This window comes from Carassius auratus, unplaced genomic scaffold, assembly GCF_003368295.1.
Source record: "Carassius auratus strain Wakin unplaced genomic scaffold, ASM336829v1 scaf_tig00020859, whole genome shotgun sequence".
Taxonomy (NCBI): domain Eukaryota; kingdom Metazoa; phylum Chordata; class Actinopteri; order Cypriniformes; family Cyprinidae; genus Carassius; species Carassius auratus.
This window is the reverse complement of record NW_020525064.1, coordinates 107,179-130,225: the sequence shown is the minus strand read 5'-3', so window position 1 is coordinate 130,225 and position 23,047 is coordinate 107,179. Positions and strand designations below refer to the sequence as shown.

The following is a 23,047-nucleotide window of genomic DNA, read 5'->3' as shown; positions in this document are numbered from 1 at the left end:
AACGTGTTGGGGTCACGTGTCCAAACATTGTCACACCATACAATGTCCACATTGGAGGAGTAGACCTGGCTGACATGATGGTGGCCTTGTACCGTACCTCTGCAAAATCCCATTGGTGGCTCATGAGTTTGTTTTGGCAGATGGCAATGCATGGCTTCTTTATCGCAGAGATGCAAAGAGTCTGGGTGAGGTAAAGCACAAGAAGCTTAAGACATTCAGGCTGGAAGTTGCAAATGGACTCATTCATGCTGGAAATTCATGGCCCTCAAAGCCAAGAGAGGATGATGTTCCCACCAAATACAGTGGCCAGTAACACCAAGACCTGTGGATGACATCCGGTACGACAAAGTAGACCACTTCCTGGTGTTCTCTGATAGGGGCACATGGAAGTTATGCTCAAATGGAAAGTCAACCATTGTGTGCCAGAAATGTGGAGTTCGTCTGTGCATTGTCCCAGGAAAAAACCCACGGAATTGTTTTCAAAACATCCATGAGGAATAAAATGGAAGACAGTCAAAGAAAAGAGGATAATACTCTCACCAAATGAATCCAAAGACCAGCAATATCAGAATGGCAGATGACATTCAGTAACCGTTTACTGATTTTTTTATTCAAAATAATTTTTTAAACATTTGTTTGTGTTTATTTCTGAGAATATCTGTTTTTTTTGTACCATTGGAAAACGTTAGTGACAATGTTTGACTAAGAACTGCTCATGCTTTGTTAAAAAGGCAAGAAAAATTGACATTTATTGTTTCTTGTAACAGCCATGGAAAATTAGTCATAATCACAATTTTTGCTGCAAATAAAAAAAGAAATCATATTAAAAAAACTGTTACTCCCCTCTTTTAGAATAAACGTAACATTACACTAAATTTTAAATGGTTGTAATTTAAGAATGTTTTGGAATATAGACATATGTTTGGTCTTGTTTTTTTTTTTTTAAAGATAAAGTAACTTCATAAAATGATTACATTTCCTGTAAATGAAATGTACTCTAAATATTTTATATTATATATATATATATATATATATATATATATATATATATATATATATATATATATATATATATATATATATATATATATATATATATATATATATTCCAAAATAATTTTTACTCTAAAATTACTATCAAATTAAAATCATATGTCTAACCAATTTGTGTTCTAAATTTTAATTTGATATCACAAAATGTAACTTTTATTTAGATTTTTAGGCATTGTACCAAAAATAGCCACTGGGTGTTTTTTTTTATCAAATATATACATTTCAGTCTCAATATCAAAAAACAGTTGGCAGATGGGACCTTGAGATTCAGAACTTTACGATGATCTGTGTTTTGGCAAGATTAGAAAAGTTTTGTTTTATAAAGTAGTTCAAATAATCTTTGTAATACAAAACCTGACACCACCCACTCGGTGAGGAGCTTGCTAAAAGAAATGAAAGTACCATTTTTATGGTAAAGCAAGGTCCGATTTCAAAATGGTTTTCACAGGCTGAATCTTGAGTTTTGGATGATATATAATTTGTCAACATTACATCAGGTAAAGTATAGGATATAATTTTAAGCATGCAGTGGCAAGTAGGCTAGTAACAGTTAACAGATTAATGACTTGGTCCTTTTTTTATTCCCCATTCAGGCAACGTGACCTGGGAGTCACAACTCATAAAATCCAAAATATATCAAATATTTCACAAATTATTTTGGGTATGTTTTACTTAAGCTCAGATGATATAAAATAGTCATGAAAATATTTTTTGCTTATCATTTTCCACTCTTGCCTGTTTAAGGGTTAAGTATGTTTCTATTACTGTAGGAACATCCTTCTCCTGGAGACTGCTGTTATGACCGCTATGATTCTGTAACAGAAAAACATGTTTAGCGATTCAAGACATTTAAGATAAAATGTAAGTTAATGCAGACAGACTGTAACAATGAACTAAATGCTATTGAATAGTGTTTTGATGAACGCACCTCTCTGGTTTAACTCCACGTGCACAGAGACGAGCAAATACATGTGTGTGTGACAGGGCCATCTGAAACTGTGTGAGACCGAGTTAGTTAAACAGAAAATACACGCATAACGCCAGTAAATGAGAGGTCGTCTTCATGCTATAAAAGGTCAAGTGCAGTGTTGTTCACCTCTTCCTTGTGCCAGTCAAAACAGGTTGTCCTGAAATGCTCAGCTACAGTCTTGAATGCATGTAAATCCATCTGAGAATAATCATCATCCAAATTATCCTCAAGTGCAAAGCCAGGAAAGTGCTGTTTGATAGCTTTGACTGTTCCTTAAATTTTAGCTTTAGTCTGGAAGATAATGATTCATGTATTATTCTGATAAATAAATTATCATTTACCAAAACATCATTTAACTCAACATTGTAGCATATTCAAGCTGCACATGACATGAAACAATCAACGGGTTTAAGATAGCTTGTATAAAACTTAAACATGAAAATAACAAAAGACAACAGCTTAAATTTGTTTAATGATTGGCTCGAAGTCAGAAATACTTCTGTGGAAGAGGTAAATAGGCTTTAAATAAACAACAGCAAGCTTTCTACGGCACTGTGAGAACCACAGATGTTTTTCTCTGCCCATGCTTTTCTATCTGACAGGGCTGTTGAATATGAAGAAAACAAATGTAGATACTTTGCTTTTCTGTCTCTGTGAAGCAGACATGTGCATGTGCATTGTCTGTCTTCTCCTCTCTCTCTCTCTCTCTCTCTCTTAGTATCTGATAACTACATGAAGCTCAAACAACAGCTTGAGATGAGATGCGTGAGAAATTAGTTCTCCCGACACAAGCGTTTCAGGACAAATACCTCAAATGCCTTGAGGTTTAGACAAGTGATGGTTCATTTCTTCTGCCGGTAGCTCAAAATATAGCTAATGTAATTTACTTATTTATTTAGCTTGTTATCAGAAATAATCTCTACTCTACAGGGACTCTGTTGTTCTTGATTCTTTGCAGAAGTCTACCAGAAGTTAAGTTTGGGCCTATCGTTTGTTTATGCTGTTGCTGTCAAAACCATCTATTGGTTTGATATTTTTACGACTGGAGGAAATCTTCTTGGTGAACTTCCAAATCTTTAGTTAGTTATCAATGAAGGGATTTGAAGGATTTTTGTCATCCAGTAACACACAGTTATTGTAGAACATCTGCACTTTACATGTTTATGATGTACTGTATTACATAGATTTCACACCTGATGTAGAGCTTCTTGTTTTCTAATAAGATGTTGTCTTTTGCCTGCATCACATTCTGTTTTAATTTGGTGCGCCAAGATTTTGAATGGCACTTCATCGCTAGAGGTCAGATGAGATAATGCAAGACTCTCAGCTCTTGTCTTGTCCTGAACACTTTGAGGGGTGTTTTTCACAAACACACTGATCGGATCTTCATACATTGTCTAAAGAAAAGTCCAAAAAAAAATCAATAGGAACTTTTAACAATAGAAAATGCAACGCTGATGGAATACAAATATGAATTTCATCCTGTTAAACTTTGTATTGTTGACAATTACGAGAAAGTGAATTAAGTGTTTTATTTATTAATGTATGCTGTGTGAAGTGTTTTTGCCTTGTCCCCAAAACGGCAGGAGCGAGATTTCCACATCATTTCCTGAAGATAACTAAACTGATCCCGTAATGTTTTGTTATCAAGGTCATTCTGAGAAATAACAACAACAAAAAAAAACATATATTATAGTCTAGTTCGTAAGCATAATTCTATTTTTGTCTCAAATCAAATCAAATCACGTTAAAGACAAACCGCTTCAGTGTAGTGCATCCAAACAGCTGAGAATTCATCAGAGAGATAGGTTTTCCTCACAGAGTCAAAATAACAGGCATGACCCTTCTCATCTGCTTTAGTTGAAGTCACTGCATACACTAGAAAACACAGTGTGTGTGTGTGTGTGTGTGTGTGTGTATATATATATATATATATATATATATTAGTCATTTAGCAGACAATGGACAATTGAAGCATTCAAAAAAAAAAAGAGCAATGATATATAAGTGCTATAACAAGTCTCATTTAGCTTAAATGCAGAACACGTAGCAAGGGCCTTTAAATAAAATAATAAATAAAAAGAAAACAGATAGAATAGAACAAGAATAGAGCAAGCTAGTGTTAGATGTCTTATATAAATATAATTGTATAAAAATGAAAAGAAAATACAATACAAAGAGATAAGTAAGGTAGTTAGATTTTTTTTTTTTTTTTTAAGGAATAGAATTAGAATAGTCAGTACTAAAGTTAGAGGGTCAAATAAAGATGGAAGAGATGTGTTTTAAGCCGATTCTTGAAGATGGCTAAGGACTCAGCTGCTCGGATTGAGTTGGGGAGTTAATTCCACCAGGAGGGAACATTTAATTTAAAAGTCTGTAAAAGTGACTTTGTGCTTCTTTGGGATGAACAATCAAGCGACGTTCACATGCAGAACGCAAGCTTCTAGAGGCACATGAGTCTGAAGTAATGAATTTAGGTAAATGGGTTCAGAGCCAGTGGTAGTTTTGTAGGCAAACATCAATGCCTTGAATTTTATACAAGCAGCTATTGGAAGCCAGTGCAAATTGATAAACAGAGGTGTGACGTGTATTCTTTTTGGCTCATTAAAAATTAATTGTAAAGGTTTGATAGAATTGGCTGGAAGACCTGCCAAGAGAGCATTGCAATAGTCCAGCCACAGAACAAGAGCTTGAACAAGGTGTTGTGCAGCATGTTCCCAAAGAAAGGGCTTGATCTTCTTGATGTTGAATAAAGCAATTCTGCAGGATCGGACAGTTTTAGCAATGTGGTCTGAGAAAGTCAGCTGATCATCAATCATAACTCCAAGGCTTCTAGCTGTTTTTGAAGGAGTTATGGTTGATGTGCCTAACTTGATGGTGAAATTGTGATGGAACAATGGGTTTGCTGGAATCACAAGCAGTTCTGTCTTGGCAAGGTTGAGTTGAAGGTGATGGTCCATCATCCAGGAGGAAATGTCTGTTAGACAAGCTGAGATGTGAATAGCTACCGTCGGATCATCAGGATGGAATGAGAGGTAGAGTTGAGTGTCATCAGCATAGCAGTGGTATGAAAAGCCATGTTTCCGAATGACAGAACCTACTGATGCCATGTAGACAGAGAAGAGAAGTGGTCCAAGAACTGAGCCCTGAGGCACCCCAGTAGTTAGATGTTGAGACTTGGACACCTCACCTCTCCAAGATACATTGAAGGACCTATCTGATAGGTAAGACTCAAACCATTGAAGTGTGGTTCCTGAGATGCCCTTTGCCAGTAGGGTTGATTGGAGGATCTGGTGGTTAACCGTGTCAAAAGCAGCGGACAGATCAAGCAGAATAAGTACTGAAGATTTGGATTCTGCTCTTGCCAGTCTTAGGGCTTCAACAACTGAGAGCAAGGCCGTCTCAGTTGAAAGTCCACTTCTGAAGCCAGATTGGTTGCTGTCAAGGAGATTGTTGTGTGTGAGAAACGTACAGACTTGCTTGAACACAGCTCGTTCAAGTGTTTTTGCAATAAAAGGAAGAAGGGAAACTGGTCTGTAGTTGTCTAAAAGAGATGGGTTGAGGTTGGGTTTCTTAAGTAGTGGAGTTATACGTTCCTGTCTAAATGATGAGGGAAAAACACCAGTGTGGAGGGAAGTGTTGATGATGTGAGTGAGTGCAGGTACAACTGCAGGAGAAATGGCTTGAAGGAGATGAGATGGAATAGGATGAAGCGGGCAAGTAGTAGGGTGATTAGAAAGGATGAGTTTGGAGACTTCTGCCTCAGAGAGTGAAGAGAAGGATGTAAATGAGTATATGTTTGCTGATGAAATTAACTTGATGGATTGTGGTGTGGAAAATTGTGCACTGACTTTTTGAATTGTATTAATGAAAAACATGGCAAAGTCATCAGCTATTAGAGATGAAGCAGGAGGGAGAGGACAAAGAAGCGAGGAAAATTTTTTAAAAAGCATGCGAGAGTTAGACAAATTGTTAATTTCATTATGGTAGTATGTCATTTTAGCAGTGGAGACATTAGCAGAGAAGGAAGAGAGGAGTGACTGATACACATTAATACACATTATTATTATATATATACAATTTCATTATAATTTAATGTAATTCCTATTCTTACCATGAACATTGTCGGGGAGTGTTGTGAACAACGAACCAGATTTACAGGATTCCATGTATATCACCATCTGCACCACATTAAAAAAAGGAAGAAAAAATAAAATTTGGAGAAGTATTTAAAGGTGTAATAAAAGCTCATTTGGAAGGAAACAATCTATTACTTTCCGTTTTCAAATGGTATAAAGTATGGAAGAATAAATAGTCTGTAAATGTACTTCTGTAGATATTTTAGAAATGTAAACATTCTGTAGTATTTAAATTTATTACAATTTCTACTTTGCTACATTTTTATGACAAACTTTTACTCCACATAAGCATCTCTTGTTACTATGATATTTTTAGCTTGTTTTATTATTTAGCAAAAAGAGAACAGTGCACATGCAAGAACTGAAAATAAATGAGGGGTTGCATAGCCTGTTGACCATTTCAACTAATTGCGAACATTTCTGTGAAGCAAATTAATGAATTGGCCAATCAGGAGCAGAAAGGTTTTGTTCACATTTGTCATGACAACAATGTGATTGTGTAGACACAATGTCAAATGTTTATGCATACAGTTTTTAAGTATAAATATACACCAAGGCTTGTTAAGTGTTTTATTACTTTTAGTGTGAATGTGTTAGCCTTAAGGATATCTATAAACTAATGTGCTCCAAAGCATTTGCCAAAATTCACAAGCACGAACGTCTGATAAGAAAAATCCAGAAATCTCTATTACAGTTTCAGAGGAGATCTCAACAATGTCTCAAACTGAGCTCAGATTTGTCAAATCTGCAATCAATCAATCAATCATCTCAATATGAACTAAATCATTGTTCAAATACATGAAGAGTATTTGATGAGAGATTACAGGTTCATTTGTTAACAACTTGTTTAACAATTGCTTAATTCTATTTTTATTTCTCCAATGCAGTATTAGGAGAAACATCTGTGACATGGCTGAGAATTCCATAAAATCTCCAGAGCTATTAAAGGCATCTAATCAATAACATTTTCCTCTTAATTGGCAGCTTCTCCGAAATTCTCATTGGAAATATTTGCATGTTAAAAATAAATATGACCTCACATTGGAGGTTTCACCAACAAATCGACTAGTCGACTTCAATGCTCTGCCATGATGCTTTAAGCTGGACGTTGACTAGTCACTGGTCCTATAGAGGGCGTAACAGGATAAGACATCTTTGAATGACTTCCACTTTTGTACACCGTTGCCGGTAAAATGACAAATAAATGTATACTCTAAAAGCTCCACAAGACGTGTGATTATATTACTGGATGCTCGAAATTGAATGGGAGAATGAACGTTTCAAACAACTTAATGTACAGGTAAGTTAATCGCTATTCTACTCTAATGCGCTGCTGCACTGTAACACACACACACACACACACACACACAGATTACAGACATTAGCTTGTACGACGTGCAGATTGCACGCGCACAGAATCATTCAGTGCAGAAATATATGGTCAACGCTGTTCTGCATTTATGAATATAGCAGGCTTATAGGTGCGCACAAGCAGAGGGAAAGAACCGTTAATAGTTTGTGCTATATGTTCCCATATCTGCTTCTTGTCCCTTGCTGTGACACCCGGCCCGAATTTTCCTTTAAGAATGGCCTTGTGTTCATCCACTAACTGGGCTAACAATAAACACTGTTTCTCTGTCCAGTTTGGCTTTCTCGCCATTCTTGTTTTTGATTCCATGTTTGATACATTAAAACCAACATTCAAACCAGCACTTAAATAGGACAGCAATCTCTGTAATTGGAAAGAGTGGAAAAATTTTTATCATTCTAAGCCAATCAAATACCTTATAGGAAATTAATAGCATGGTAAATAAAAAATAAAAAGATTTATATACACACATATAATGTGTGTGTGTGTGTGTGGGTGTGTGTGTGAGAGAGAGAGAAAGGTCAAATAGGAAAATTTACACATGTAAATTCAAAGTGAGAATTAGAATCACTCTTCTTTTTTTTTCCTTCTTGGACAACCAACCAATCACAGTCTTCAAAAGATTGTGTCATACATAGCAACGGGGTCAACCCCGCCTCCTCACTAAGATTAAAGTTTTTGTCTTTTCCTTACTCAGAGTTGCTCTCAGATTGGTCCCGAATCGCTCTTAAGCTAAGACTACTATGTTAACGTTTTTAAGCTAAATTAAGAGTTTTCTGAGAGGATTCTTAGATTCTTTATGAATACGGGCCCAGGAATATTACTCCTCTTACGTGTGATCCTACGAGTTGTTTTTTTAATGCGATAAAAAGCATTTTGATTGGTGGCGAATCAAACAAGTATATCACTAAGGAAGAATTTGATTTTCTGTTACAAACTCACCCAGTACGACCGGTATTTTACACCTTGCCGAAAATCCATAAGAAATCTGAAGGAAATATTCCTGGCCATCCCATCGTGGCAGGTTGCCAATCTTTAACTGAACCTATTTCTCAGTTTGTAGACTGGTACATCAAGCCTATTGCTTGGACTTTACCCTCGTATTTAAGGGACACTACTGATTTTCTGAGTAAACTGAAGAATGTCCAAATATCAGATGATTATTTGTTATGTACTATGGATGTAACTAGCCTGTATACTAATATTCCACACGATTTAGGTTTATGTGCTCTGGAACATTATCTAAAATCTAGAGATATTGATAAGCCTCCAACCAACTTTTTGTGGGGTTTGGCACATGCTGTACTGACTATGAACTATTTCAAATTTGAGAATGGTTTTTATCATCAGGTGAAGAGTACGGCGATGGGATCTCCATTTGCCCCTAATTATACAAACTTTTTCATGGGTAAATTTGAAGCAGATTTTGTATATTCCCCAAATAACATTTTTCATCACTGTTTGAAATGTTTGTTTCATTATATTAATGATGTGTTTTTCATTTTTAGCATTTAAGAACTTAATTAAATGAATTTCTAAATTCCAGACTTGATTCTATAAGATTTTCCTTGGAATATAATATATCTTCTATATCTTTTCTTGACATTAAGGTTTTAAGATCTACTGGACAGATTTTACATACAACAGTATTTCGTAAATCCACAGATAAGACACATTTTTTACATGCTGTTACATCCCCCAGCTCTGTTTGATCCTATACATGTGTTTGAACGCAGTGTCTCTTCCCTTTCTCTTAATTACAGATGAGCCATACCTGCGCTGAGCCTATCACGGTGTCTGGTCTGTGTTTCCCTGTGTGTGCACTAGTGGCCTCACTTCCCCAAAGTCAACCCACCGCAGGCACTACATTTCCCACATAGCTTTGTCCCTTCATTATGGTTAATTGCACACCTGTTATTGCACTCAGCAGTCTCCACTTCCTTTGTTATTCCGTTGTAGCAGAAATGACTCGAACCAGACAAATTAAAGAGTCAATCAGGGCTGTGGCTGAAACACAAGCTGAATTCCTCAGTAAGGCAACAGGAAGTCATAAAACATTCTGTGCCACAAGTCCCAAGCAAAATAACCAACCAACCAACGCTTTCACAGAACAGTTTTCAACATTAACACCACTAGAACAATTACTGACAATTTTAATTCGCAGAAGAGATTGTCAAATTTGTTGTTTGTAATTGAAATGCAACACCGGACATCACATGTAAACCCATGAGAGTACTACACAAGATCTTTTGACCTCCCCCACCTAGCAGAACCAGACTGAAATTCCTAAGGGGAAGGGGGCTGGGAACCTTTGGTCAACACATAAATCTTTGTCAAGAGAATGGCAAAGAAACTGTCTTTTCTACATATATATGGACCAAAATGAACTCCAAAATGACTTCTAAATGAATATCAGTCCATCGCTTAACTACATATTCATTTATATGTAACCCACACATTTGACTATCATGTTATAATCACTTATTGTGTAAGTCTTTTGATAACTATGGGATAGCTTAAGGATACATATTCATGTCTAGTTTCGACGTAATCGAATCTGCTTGCTTGAAATAGTCCAGACAATCATTTATTTGTCAAATATATCATATTCTTGTTATAAGAATCATGTCCAAAATTAGACCCTGCAAGAGCGGAGAAATTCGGACCACATGCTTGGTAAGATTACATGATTTATGATACACCCGAGCCAAGACAATATCTGATTGGTCAAGACAACATTTGAGGTGTGGCCAACAGGCCAGTTTAAATACTTAGGACACCCTAAAAGCCAGCTTTTAGTCTCTAGCTATGCTTCTGCTATTAGTCATGTCTGCTTTTAGTTGTTAGCCTTGCTTCTGCTACTAGTCATGCCTGCTTTTAGTTTTTAGCTTTGCTTCTTGGCTTTAGCTTTTAGCCATGTTGTTTGTTATCACTGTTCTTTGAGCACGGTTCCAGCGTGCTTCAGCCTGCTGCTACTTAGCCACGATGAGAAGGAACACAACCTAGTCTCGTCAAACTTTATTTCTTTTCTTTTCCGTTTGAGAGTTTCGTGTTCCGAGATAAGTTTTGACCTGACCTCGGGTGCCCGTTCAACTTCAACCAGCCACACAACTCCATCTTCAGCCAACACCCAACCACGAGCTTGCCAAGACATCACTTCAGCTACTACTGAACTTCCAGCTAATCAGCGACAACAAAGGAACACCTTCAGGCAATGTACCTTCAGACATTTGTGCTGGTGTATCTAATATAATTTAACCTCATTGAGGAACTCAGTGCGAGGGTTAATTAAGTGATTGATGGCTGTTCATGTCTTTGCAATTTAACATATTGCTGTAAACTTGGGATTCCACATTTCCATTCTCTTAAACTCATCTTTCCCTTACTTTCGATCTTCCTGCAACTTGTGTGAATGTGTGCGTGCGTGCTTTTATGTGTTAGATTAGTTTATATGTCTTAGTATGTCTTGTGTTTTGTGCTTACAAGTTAATGTCTTGAACTGCCGATCTTGTTACTGTGCTAATTGATAGTGTTTTCACTATACTTTGGATATTAATATCCAGCGCAGATTTGATGTTAAACGGCTCATTCAGTGAATTGCAGGGCGTCTCAGTGATCAGGCGTGAAACAGTGATTCTATTCAAATTCCCTTTAAAATCTTAAATGATTCCCTTTGAGCTAAATTGACCTGTTTCCCTTACACCGTCTATATAAACCGATCTGTTTTCTGTCTGTATCATGGAGTCCTTGTTTTCCGTTCCCTGGACCATCAAACGTGTGCTAAAGGATACAGCCATCCCATCGATAATAAAGACAGGACAAATTGGATCACCTGTTGCTGCGGTAAGTGTTCCGTCATGTTTTGAGATGACTAACATTGGCCATACTGTAACAGTGCCATGCTCATGTAATATAACCTTAGTACTGACACTATTATGTAAATAGGAGCTCCCCTTTATTGTTATTATTGTTTTGTCATGAACACACTGTATCGCTCAATAACAAATGAGTGGCGCTAAATGTAACTCTCAGGTCTAATACATTCAACTGGATCTTGGTTTGATACACAGTAAAATTCCTCTGTCTGACAATTCCTTAAAGTCAGCCATGATCACGAGTCACATCTAGCTAGTTAGTCATGTTTGTTTTGTTTACGGAACCATCAACAGGGCATCTCGTGTGCTGCGCTAATCACTCCGCCCAAGTAGCTTCTCCGCCCAAGTAATGTTAGCTGTGCTCCTACGCCTAGCGAGAATATAGTTCCCAGTATTTATACGATTAAAAATGGTCTCTGTCTCATATAGCCTTGTTATTTGTACACACTGTGACTATACAGATCACAACATGTAAATAGGAAAATGTTTGCATTATTTTGTCACTTATTGGGATTACTATGCTACCATTATCCATTTACATCCAGTCTTTGTGCTAAGCTAGGCTAGTGGTGGGTGCATCAAATAACACTTACAGAATGCACAGAAATGAAAAAGGTATGTATGGACTTATCTAACTCTGGGGGATACTGTGAATAAGCTAAAGTCTCAAAAAGTCAGAGTGTTCCTTTAAAAAAAAAACGGAGCGTCAAACTTTTGTTGAATTTGGTCGAGATAAAGCTCTTTGATCGTTGGTGCTCGGCACAACAGGTTGATAGTCAGGAGAAATTCTTATAGAAGAATTTAAGAACTGTCTGCCAACCACAGTGGCCACCTTTCTAGCTGAGCAGAAGGCTGAGTCAATTTCTGAAGCTGCTATCCTTGCTGACGAATACGTTCTAATGCATAACATTAGCAGAGACCGTTTTCGCTTAAGAATTAATCCCTCTACGACATCTGATGCAGACAGGAAACATCTGATGAAGAAAGTATCACCTATCCTTTGTACAGGGTTAAAATCAGAGAAAGCCCAGTCCATGTACGATCCCTTTCTGACGAATTGGACCGTATCTGTGCCTGGTGAGGAACCTGTTGCTGTGCGCATCTTGTGAGATACGGGCGCTGCACAGTCCTTCCTCCTTTGTGGTTTGTTGCCATTGTCCGAAAAGACTGCAACTGGTAGAAGTGTTCTTGTTTGAGGAATCGAGATGGGTTTTCTTGATGTTCCCTTACATAACGTGCATCTCGAGTCAGATTTGGTGTGTGGTGATGTGGTTGTTGGTGTGCAAGACTTTTTGCCGATCCCCGGTGTCACATTCCTCCTTGGCAATGACCTAGCTGGTGGGAACATGTGGAGTCGGGGTTATGTCCCACCAGAGGTTGTGTCAGTACCACTCAGTCAAGGGTGCCCTGATGAGTGCTCACTAAAATTCCCCGACGTTTTCCCCACTAGGTCGCAGACTCGAAGGTTGAGGGATTCAGTACCTCCTAAGGATGTCGACCTAAGTGACCGTTTTGTTGCTCACCCTGCAGAGTGTGAGAGGCTATTCAAACCCCCTTCTACTCCATGCTGCAGTACTCTTGTACCTGTGGCGAATGGTGAGAAAGAAAAAAAAACAAAAGAGCCAGATATTTTGTTGTCCTTAGAGAAATTTATTAATGCTCACCAAAAAGACCCCTCTCTTGTTTCATGTTTTAATGCAGTTCAATCTGTTTCAGACCATGCCAGCGAGAGCCCCGTCTATTTCATCAGAGACGGTTTGCTAATGCGGACGTGGAGACCTCAGAAAAGTAATGAGTGGAATGACATTGAGCAAATCGCTATGCCGGCTGAAAATAGATGTGCTATTCTGAGTGTCGCACATGATGGTGTTTCTGGTCATTTTTTTGGCCTGGGCTGAAGCGTGATGTGCAGCGCTATTGTAAAATGTGCCATGTCTGCCAGGTTAGTGGTAAACCAAACCAGATAATTCCACCTGCACCGTTGTACCCCATACCTGCCGTGAGTGAGCCTTTTGAGAGGGTAATCATTGACTGTGTCAGTCCTCTTCCACGGTTGAAAAGTGGATATCAGTTTCTATTAACATTTATATGTACTGCTACTCGTTTCCCGGAGGCGGTGCCTCTGAGAAAAATCACTGCTAAAGTCGTGACTAGGGCTCTATTAAAGTTCTTTGCTTTTGTGGGACTACCAAAAGTCAGTCAAACTGACCAAGGAGCAAATTTTACTTTGCGTGTCTTCTCCCAGGTCATAAAGTCGCTCCAGATTAAGCACCGCATTTCTAGCGCGTACCATCCAGAGAGTCAAGGTGCTCTCAAGCGTCACCATCAGACACTAAAATTGATGCTGCGTGCATATTCCTTGGAGATGGGTAGAAACTGGGAGCATGCGATTCCTTGGATGCTGATGGCCTCTAGAGAAGTAGTACAAGAGTCAATTGGTTTCAGCCCTGCGGAGCTGGTGTTTGCTCACCACTTTCGCACACCTTTGAGCATCCTTAAAGATCAGTGGATGAGCTGTAACCATACTATATGCGCAAAGATGTTAAGACTGACTTGTGTAATCCAATCGTACACGGTCTTGAGTCCTCTGTGTTGCCGTCTTCACTCGTAGATGATGATGATGTGGAGACCCCTCCATCGAGATAAGTGATTGAAGGTTGACTTAAAAACTCTGCTATGCTGTCGGTCATTGCAAATCGATTACCACATTTAACTCCCTCTCACATTTAACTCCCTCTCAAATCGCTGACAAATTATCTGTGCTGGATGATTTTCCTGAGTTATTCGGAGATGTTCCGACTGTGACAACAGTTCTGGAACGTGACATAGATGTGGGTGATAAAGGACCGATTAAACAACACCCATATAGGGTAAATCCAGAAAAGCGAACCATTCTGCAACGAGAGGTTGAGTATATAAGGAATAATATTGCTGAACCTAGATCTAGCCCTTGGAGCTCCCCGTGCCTTTTAGTTGGAAAACCTGATCGCACTTACAGGTTTTGTACCAACTACAGACGTGTTAATGTCATTACTCTACCAGACTGCTATCCATTACTGTGGATGGATGACTGTGTGGACCATGTTGGCTCGGCCACCTTTGTCACAAAAATTGACCTCCTAAAAGGTTACTAGTGCCCCTTACACCAAGTGCAAAACAAATATCAGTTTTCGTGACCCCAGATGCATTTTTGCATTATAAAGTTATGGCCTTTGGAATACGTTATGCGCCTGCCACATTCCAGTGATCAGTAAATCTCGTTTTAGCTGGGTATTTGCATGATAAAGTCCTATATGCTATATACTGGTCTGAGCACATAACACAACTTCGAGAGCTTTTCCGTAGGCTGTCCAATGCAAAGCTCACAATTAATCTAGCAAAATGTGAGTTCGGAAAAGCCACTGTCACTTACTTGAGCCCCTTTCACACTGCACGTCGGACCCGGCAAATTGCCGGAACATTGCCTGGTCGCCTTCTGTGTGAAAGCAAAAACGTTCTGGGATTGATTTCCGGCATTGAACCCAGGTTGGGGACTTAGTAACATTGCCGTGTTATCGCACGACTCTTTTACCTGCTATTCAGGAGTTCCCTCTGCCCTATGATCGGAGTGGTGCTACACCGCTTCTTAGGAATGGTAGGCAACTATCGCAGTTTTTGCAAAAACTTTTCAACTGTGGTTTGTCCCCTCACTAACTTATTGAGCCCCAAGACTAAACTTGAGTGGACGGAGTCCTGTAACAAAGCCTTTGAAAACATCAAAGCTCTCTTGCTGACTACTCCCATGCTGGCTGTGCCAGACTTTAACAGACGTTTTAGCTTGCTGTGGACGCCAGCAACGTAGATGCCGGTGCCATACTTTTACAGTCAGTGGTAGACGATGTAAACCATCCTGTGAGTTTCTTCTCTAAGAAATGTAATTCTGCCCAGCGAAAGTGCTCCACTATTAAGCAAGAGACCTTGGCTTTAGTTCTAGCTATTCAACACTTCGAACTGTATTTAGGTTATACGGAACAAATGTCCCGGCATGTTGTTGGGAAAAGATGCCTCCAACACTGGCTGGGGCGCGACATGCAATGGGCAGGCAGCTTAAGGGTCCTGGACAGGACCTCGACTGCTTTGGCACATCAACTGTCTGTAGTTGCTGGCAGTGCACCTAGCTTACGGCGGTTTCGGCCGCTGTTGTTAGACAGGCACGTGTTGGTCTGCATGGACAACACTTCGGCTGTTTCATACATCAACCGACAGTGCGGTCTATTCGGGAAGCCCAGATAGACCTGTTTGCTTCCCATGAGTCCTTCCACTGCCAGCTGTACTGTTCCCTGTCCCAGGCCCCCTGGGCACGGATGCACTGGCACACAGCTGGCCTCTGGTGCTATGCAAGTATGCATTTCCCCCAGTGAGCCTGCTCGCACAGATGCTGTTCAAGATCAGGGAGGACGAGGAACAGGTCCGGTTGGTTGCACCTTACTGACCAACCCGGACTTGGTTTTCGGAACTCATGCTCCTCGTGACAGCCCCTCCCTGGCGCATCCCCCTGAGGAGGGACCTCCTCTCTCAGTGGTTTGGCACCATTTGGCACCCGCGTCCAGATATTTGGAACCTCCATGTGTGGCTTCATTACGGGACGCGGCAGACCTAAGTGATCTGCCACCGGCAGTGGTAGACAGTATCAATCAGGCTAGAACCCCCTCTATGAGGCAGGCCTATGCTCTGAAGTGGAGTCTGTTCACGAATTGGATGTTCTTCTCACCGAGAAAAACCCCGGTGATGCTCAGTAAGAGTTGTGCTTTCTTTCCTGCAAGAAAGGTTAGAGCGTAGGCTGTCACCCTCCACCCTGGAAGTGTATGTGGTTGCCATTGCAGCCCATCACGATGCAGTGGACGGTCAGTCCCTGGGGAGGCATGACCTGATCATTAGATTCCTGAGGTATGCCAGAAGGTTAAATCCTCCTAGGACACCCCTGGTTCCCTCCTGGGACTTCTCTATTGTTCTGGCAGGACTTCAGAGGGGTCCCTTTGAGCCACTGGATTCAGTCGAGCTTAAGTTCCTGTCTCTCAAGACAGCGCTCCTGGTCACGCTCACTTTCATCAGAGGGTCGGGGACCTCCAAGCATTTTCGTTAAGTGAAGAGCGGGCTGGCTGACACCTAACACCTTCGCGAGGTTCTACAACCTTTGTGTAGAGCCAGTTTCTTCCCATGTGTTGGGTAACAGATAATTGGCGGGAAGGGCTGGTTGGGTGTCACGCATGCTGCACCATTCCCCATAACACAGGGATACGAGCGCCTTTTTTCTCCAAGTAGAATTCCCCAGTTGGCGTAACCTGGTCGAGCATTTTCCAGCACCCTCTGCGGTCAGAATTGGTGGAGCAGTCTGTCGCTAGGTCCAGTACTGGTGTTAGCATGTCCGGAGCTCCGGTGAGCCCCTGTAATGGGCTAGTTGTCCATATGGCTTGATTCCCTACAGGTAATCCCATATGTGTTTTCTTCCATGGTAAGGTTTCCCTCTTGGCAAACCTGTGTCTTCCCTTGACAGACCCGATCTGTCAGTCTCTTCTGGCAGCTGTTCCATCCCTACTCTTGGGTAGGACCTGCCTCAGAGACCCTTTCCATATGTAGTATTGCCCCCTTGGTCAGTCCATATCAGTATCTCCACATGTCACCTCCCTACGGGTAGGATGTGGTCTCCGTAGTGGCCTGTTCCTAGGCTTGCTTCCCCATTGTCTTGCCAAGCTGAAAGAACAAATAGGGAAGATTTGAAGCAATCTTTCACCGAAGGTTGAAATCCCATCCACTAACTTTGTGTGGGCGGAACAGCATCGTGTCCTTCTCCAGCAGCGATGTACTCACCCTTTGGCCCCTTGGTACCAAGGTCAGTGAATTTGCGCTGGGGCTTTGGGAAGGTTACGACCTTAAGCGTAGCTTTTGGGGCACACCACGGCTTGCTGACAATTGCAGTGCCACAGGGTTGTGACGGTGTTTGGGTTGTGGCGTTTTCCAAAGGACCCCATTTGTCGTTCGACATCGTAGTGAACAGCAGATAGGGAACGTCTCAATTACGTACTTAACCCTCGTTCCCTGATGGAGCGAACGGAGACATTATGTCCCCATGCAACAACCTTTAACCGTTCACTCTTGCCGGGACACATTCTTGGCTCCTCAGCATAAAACCATCCAGTGTCTTTTTCTGTTTTGCTCTGCCTTTTGTTCTCACGAATGCAGTACTCCTAGAAGATTCCAGCTCCCATTCCTATGGTCTCGGCTGTCGAGCGAGCTAAACTGTGGAATGATACTCATCTTCCTTGTCTCATCTGCTTTCAATAAAGCTCAGTGTAAATCCACAACTGAATCCAGCCTGTTTCTCCTGACAGAACAGTCTGACCAATTATGGATTCCGCGGAATCTGATCCACTTCGCTCGTCTCTCGTACAGCAGGGAGTTTTATTAGGTCAGCATGCCATCCAGCTCAACACCACCGTGCAGGATGTGGATGCTCTTAGTGCCCGAGTCTCCGAACTTCTCACACGGGTGGATAGCCTTCAGCGAGAGGCGACGAGCCGGGTGTCCCACTATTCCGAACCCTATGCCAACAATCCGCCGGTCTACGGTGGCGATCCTAATGCCTGTCAAGCCCATAGAAAATGTTCCTGTCAGTCTTGTGTCAAGTCCCCTGTGGTCACTCCTGTTTAGTTTAAAGACGTTTTCAAGTCCCCAGAGATCACTCCTGTCATGTCCACAGATGTTGTCAAGTGTCCAGAGATCTCTCCTGTCATGTCCACAGATGTTGTCAAGTGTCCAGAGATCACATCTTCAGAGGTTGCCCCTACCTACTTTGTCTGTTTGGCCATAGAGATTGTTTCTGTCTTGTCAAGTCCTCAAGTGTTGTTCTTACCGGTCACATCTAGGCCATGCAAAGTGTTCCTGCCTGTCCTGTCAGACCTACAGAAGTCATTCCTGCCAGCTGGGTCATGGCCGTGCAGTACTCCTAGAAGATTCCAGCTCCCATTCCTCCGGTCTCGGCTGTCGAGTGAGCTAAACTGTGGAACGATACTCATCTGCCTTGTCTCATCTGCTTTCAACAAAGCTCAGTGTAAATCCACAACTGAATCCAGCCTGTTTCTCCTGACATCAGGGAACGAGGGTTACGTACGTAACCGAAACGTTAATATTTCCATATATCTCTGCAGATATGCATCTTTGGTCTTTAAATCCTTATTAATGCTGTTCAGTGAGTCTATGTGAACACAAATAAACCGCTACTGACGTGACTGAATCTGAATGAGAAGTGAATTTCTATTCAAAAATTGACACAATACGGATTTATTATTTTCCACTCATGACATAAATTAATACATTTCTGTTCGTGCAACAGTGTTTTATTAAGTGGTCAAATATCGAAACTGTCTTTCTACTGATTGCACAGTTTGTCCAGAGTGTGATGTTTAATGTGCTGTGAAAGTAAAACAACAATAATCTGGGATCGCCGATGATCCCTGAATGCAAATGGATTAATGGACTTACAAGACTGTCGGATGGATAAAAATGTTTTCTTGTAGGCCTATTTTATATTATGCACTTTATGTAATATTAATTCATGATAAACTCAATTTGAATGCTGACTATCACATATAATGCATAGCCAAGGCCTATGGTAAATATAATAATTAATGTAATAATTTATATAATCATTAATATAATGATTTACTATATATGTAGTAAAATATGAATGAATCCATCTCTGATAATCACATTTACACATTAAACTCGTAGCCACGAGAAATGGATGTCGTTCCCTCAACATAACATCTCAAGGCCAAGACATAATATGACATTCCCATGAGTTAATATGACGTTCCGACAAATTAATATCTCAAGGCCACAACAAGACTAAGTGAACCGAACATGTCAACTCCCGGTCAACGCATACTTCTGATAAATATTAGCCTTTAAATGAAAAGATTGTTTATGACCCATGCGCATGTGCTATAAAATATGCATGCCTCGCTTTTTAGGATGAATTAATTTAATTTCAGAGTTGTCTTTAAATCATTGTACTTTTGGATACTCAAGTAAAAAGTACATGGTTTACTGAATTAATATTTAAATAGTAAATAGATTACAGATAAGAAAAGGACAGATAACACTTAAAAAGCAATGAGTACTTTTTCCACCTCTGGTGTTCTGGAACATTTTTTAATTGGTTTATATAAATGTTTGTATTTACCTTTGAGAACTTGTAATTTCTTGCCATTTCCTTGATTGTTTCAATGAGATCATGGGCATGAAGCTGTAGGAAAAGGACTGAATTAGATAACCACAATATAAGCGTTTAAAAACTGTACAATGTTTTAATTAAAGGCACAGTATGTAAGATTATAATATATATGTTTTCAGTGCTAGAGGGCCCATATTCAAAACAAACAAACAAACAAAGGCGTAGTTTGATGACACAACGTGAGTATGGAATCATGGGAGTTATTGTCCTGGTCCTCAAAGCAGACTCATGTTTATTCAATGAAGTCAAAACCTTTTGGCGGTCAGTTTTGATATTGTGGCAAGCGCACAAATAAATCAATGTATGAGGAACATGGTGCTACTCTGTGTTTGTCACCTGTGTAATAAAATGCATAACATATTAAAGTTTCCTTGGGGTTTCCATGTTTTTTATTAAATGAACCTGGAAAATCGAGAATGCATGACATCATTGGCCCTGTCCCAAATGGAACTCTTCATATGTAGGTGTGGTCTAGAGGACTTACAATGACTGCCGCATGTGCGTGTCCGTTAAGTCCACGAGACTGTAGGGTGTCCCATTTGTATTTTTAGTGTTCAGAAGGGTGCTTGCAAGACTTTGCGGCAGTTATGTGCCCTCGATCCGCACTGGGGCGAGCTCTGCCGCAGACTTCTACCCGACAGTCAAAGCGGCAGTACGTCACGAAAGTGCTGACTCAGAGGAAGACCGCGAGGGTTTAGGGTGCCATTTGGGACAGGGCCATTGGCACAATGACACTATGGACATGGTCCGTGTCACTAGTTAAAATTGCTTATTTCTCTAAATTTAAACATTCTTCGTAACATTTGGGATCATGTAAGTACACAAATCAGCAAAAACTGGCAAATAATGATAAGTTATTTATTAAGACTACAGATGTCTACAGTATATTGAGATTTTATTCATCATAATACCAATATATATTTTAACCCCAGAGGTAACAAAACTTACAGTGCCTTTAGGAAAGCTAAAGGTGTTTGAACCTCCATGATCTGACAGATAGATGAATATTGTGTCATTTCCTCCACTGTTTGACACAAAAAAGATAACATTATTATCATCCAATATCATTTCAAATTAAACAATCATCATATTATGTTCTTATCCTCATTTGTATTAGAACTATAATCAACTAATGAGACAAACCTTGTAATGACTTTTGGTTTCCTCTTTTTCACAGCACAGCTGTCTCCTTTGAGAGCAGCCAGGAAGTTTTCAGGGGTCACTTCCTGTAAGACAGTCAGAATTGTGCTCAGATATAGGATGAAAACATCTGTTTCGTGTTTGACTAAAAGAAGATTACCGTTCCAGTGTAGTCTTTTGGAACGTTTGGATACACATTTGGTCCGTTTGGTTTATTGATTATTTTTCCAGGATAAGGGTTTCTGTAAAGAAAGATCAAAACATTATGTTGGGCATTTTGTGGCAAAACACTTCTATGTCCAACCATATGCCTGATAATACATTGGATATACTATTAATTAGTGATGATTTTAATGGTACAGCATGACAGGAAAGATCTATGTGAATCCTGTATTAAATCTGCCATAAATGTACATCATGTGTCACATGACTGTCCCAATCTGCAGGAAGTCTCTTACTTCTGATTATTGGCGATGTCATCATACATCATCACTACGATCTGCTCATCAGGAATCCCGTTCTGATGTACTATCTGATAGGCGTGACACACATTGGCCTGAAATGGAGATTTTTCTTTACAAACTGTAGCATCATGGAACAAGGTGCCAGAAACACTGTAAGATCAATGGCTTAATTCACAGAGAAGGCACATTCTCACAAGAAAAATAAACAGAATGTCAAAAAATACTGTTACTGTAGGACACTTACCTGGTGCCTGTAATTGTTCCATGTCTTTGAACCAGCCACAAGCATTACCCACTGTTTTCCACTTGTTCCACCCATTTCAAGAGCAACGTCTAATTCAGTTAGAAAACAGTGTGTTATTGTAATGCACAAGTTATAATAACAATTGATATTAATATTCATGTAATGCAAAGTACACATTGTTAAATAAATACCCAGACTCAATCTACTTTACTGATGCGCAGTGATCCTGGTATCTGGGAGGAGGGAACCATGACAGTGTTTTACAGTCACCTCATTTCATCTTTATCCTCTAGGGGATTTCCAGGTCATGCAAATACAAAGTTATATCTAAAAGAAAGTGAAACTACACAAAAGCACAGACTCAGGATGTTCTGATGATAAAATTAAAAGAGGCACTGTTTATTCCTGAATAGAGGAAGGTGATAGAAGACATTGGTCAAAAAACAAAACAAAAAACTCAAAGAGGGATTTAGCTGGAACAAAACGGGGGTCTCAGTGAGCCAATAGTTAACAACATGTCAGGTTATTTCAAGCCATGGTTTGGTCAAATTTGGACATACCCAACTGTTGGATTAAATGAATTCTAGGTTCATTTAAAACATCACAAATTAGTGTGTGAAAGAGTAATATTTGTATTATTTAATCCATGCCAATCCGTAATATTTTTTATATTTGATCTGTCCCAAGACGGTAACTGTTGGGTATAAATTAAACTAGGCTGGATTATTTATTACCCAATGGTGTGCTGAAACCACCCCAAAAATTATTTTCAGTGAATTTAAACACCATGAAACGAGTGTGAATATAACAAAGAAAGCACCCCAACCCACAGGAAAAATTGATAAAAATTTACCGATGGTTTCCTCTCCTTTCCATACTCTGAAAGAGGATGCTAGAATAAAGACACAAGCTATTCTTCACCAAAAGAGGGTTCAGGACCAAGGAAACTGAAACTATACTCACAAGAATCACAGGCAAGATCAAATAAAGTGGCACAATCCAAAATGTGGTAAGCGATCCGTTTTTAAGCGCATTAAAATGGTCACCAAGAAGTTGATTCTAGAGTGATACTTGGAAGGTGACTCAGTTTTAGTCGGGGAAAGGAGGTCACGTGATTTTCTTCACACGCAACCCCTGAAGCAAGGGCGCAACATCAGGATCAATGCAGAAACAGCGAGGGACAGGCGTTCGGGTAAGCTTTATTTCTCACATGCTGAAGGCAATCATGACGGGAGCTACACAAATATGTTTTAGAGAGTGAGAGAGAAGACGGTTGATGTGAGAACTGACGGGACTAAACGATAATTTCCCAGCCGGCATTTCAACGTTGATTCAACGTTGAAACAACGTCAGGGACCAGGGTTGAATCAACGTTGAATTACCTTTCGATTTTGCAACTTGGATCAACGTTGATATTGTAACGTGGATTCAACGTTGAAATCGCGACTCTGTTTTACCGTCTTATCTTCATCACGGGTGAATGACGGTCGTTCTGGAGACCTTGGATTAACGCTGAATGAG

The 23,047-nt window shown here is 40.0% G+C and overlaps 1 protein-coding gene and 1 long non-coding RNA gene across 2 annotated transcripts; both read right to left on the bottom strand.

Annotated features, from left to right (window-relative positions):
* Window positions 1-1,149: 1,149 nt before the first annotated feature.
* LOC113076633 (uncharacterized) lies at window positions 1,150-2,311 on the bottom strand. Its single transcript, XR_003281221.1, has 3 exons — window positions 2,150-2,311; window positions 1,982-2,049; window positions 1,150-1,866 (listed from the first exon to the last, which is right to left on the bottom strand). It is a non-coding gene; the product is annotated as an uncharacterized LOC113076633 (long non-coding RNA).
* Window positions 2,312-2,848: 537 nt separating this feature from the next.
* LOC113076631 (legumain) lies at window positions 2,849-21,760 on the bottom strand. Its single transcript, XM_026249323.1, has 11 exons — window positions 21,718-21,760; window positions 21,527-21,615; window positions 21,277-21,374; window positions 20,979-21,060; window positions 20,822-20,904; window positions 20,627-20,702; window positions 19,628-19,690; window positions 6,138-6,204; window positions 3,783-3,901; window positions 3,591-3,680; window positions 2,849-3,420 (listed from the first exon to the last, which is right to left on the bottom strand). The coding sequence occupies exons 2-11, from the start codon at window positions 21,599-21,601 to the stop codon at window positions 3,211-3,213; spliced, it is 963 nt and encodes a 320-aa protein (XP_026105108.1). The 5' UTR covers window positions 21,602-21,615; window positions 21,718-21,760; the 3' UTR covers window positions 2,849-3,210.
* Between the last annotated feature and the right edge of the window lie 1,287 nt (window positions 21,761-23,047).

Excerpts from the sequence above, each read along its gene's own strand:
- LOC113076631 (XM_026249323.1), bottom strand. The coding sequence starts at position 21,601 with ATGGGTGGAACAAGTGGAAAACAGTGGGTAATGCTTGTGGCTGGTTCA. Across the intron at positions 21,375-21,526 it reads GGAACAATTACAGGCACCAG|GCCAATGTGTGTCACGCCTA; the intron begins GTAAGTGTCCTA and ends TCTCCATTTCAG. Across the intron at positions 6,205-19,627 it reads GAAATTACAAGTTCTCAAAG|ATGGTGATATACATGGAATC; the intron begins GTAAATACAAAC and ends AATGTGGTGCAG.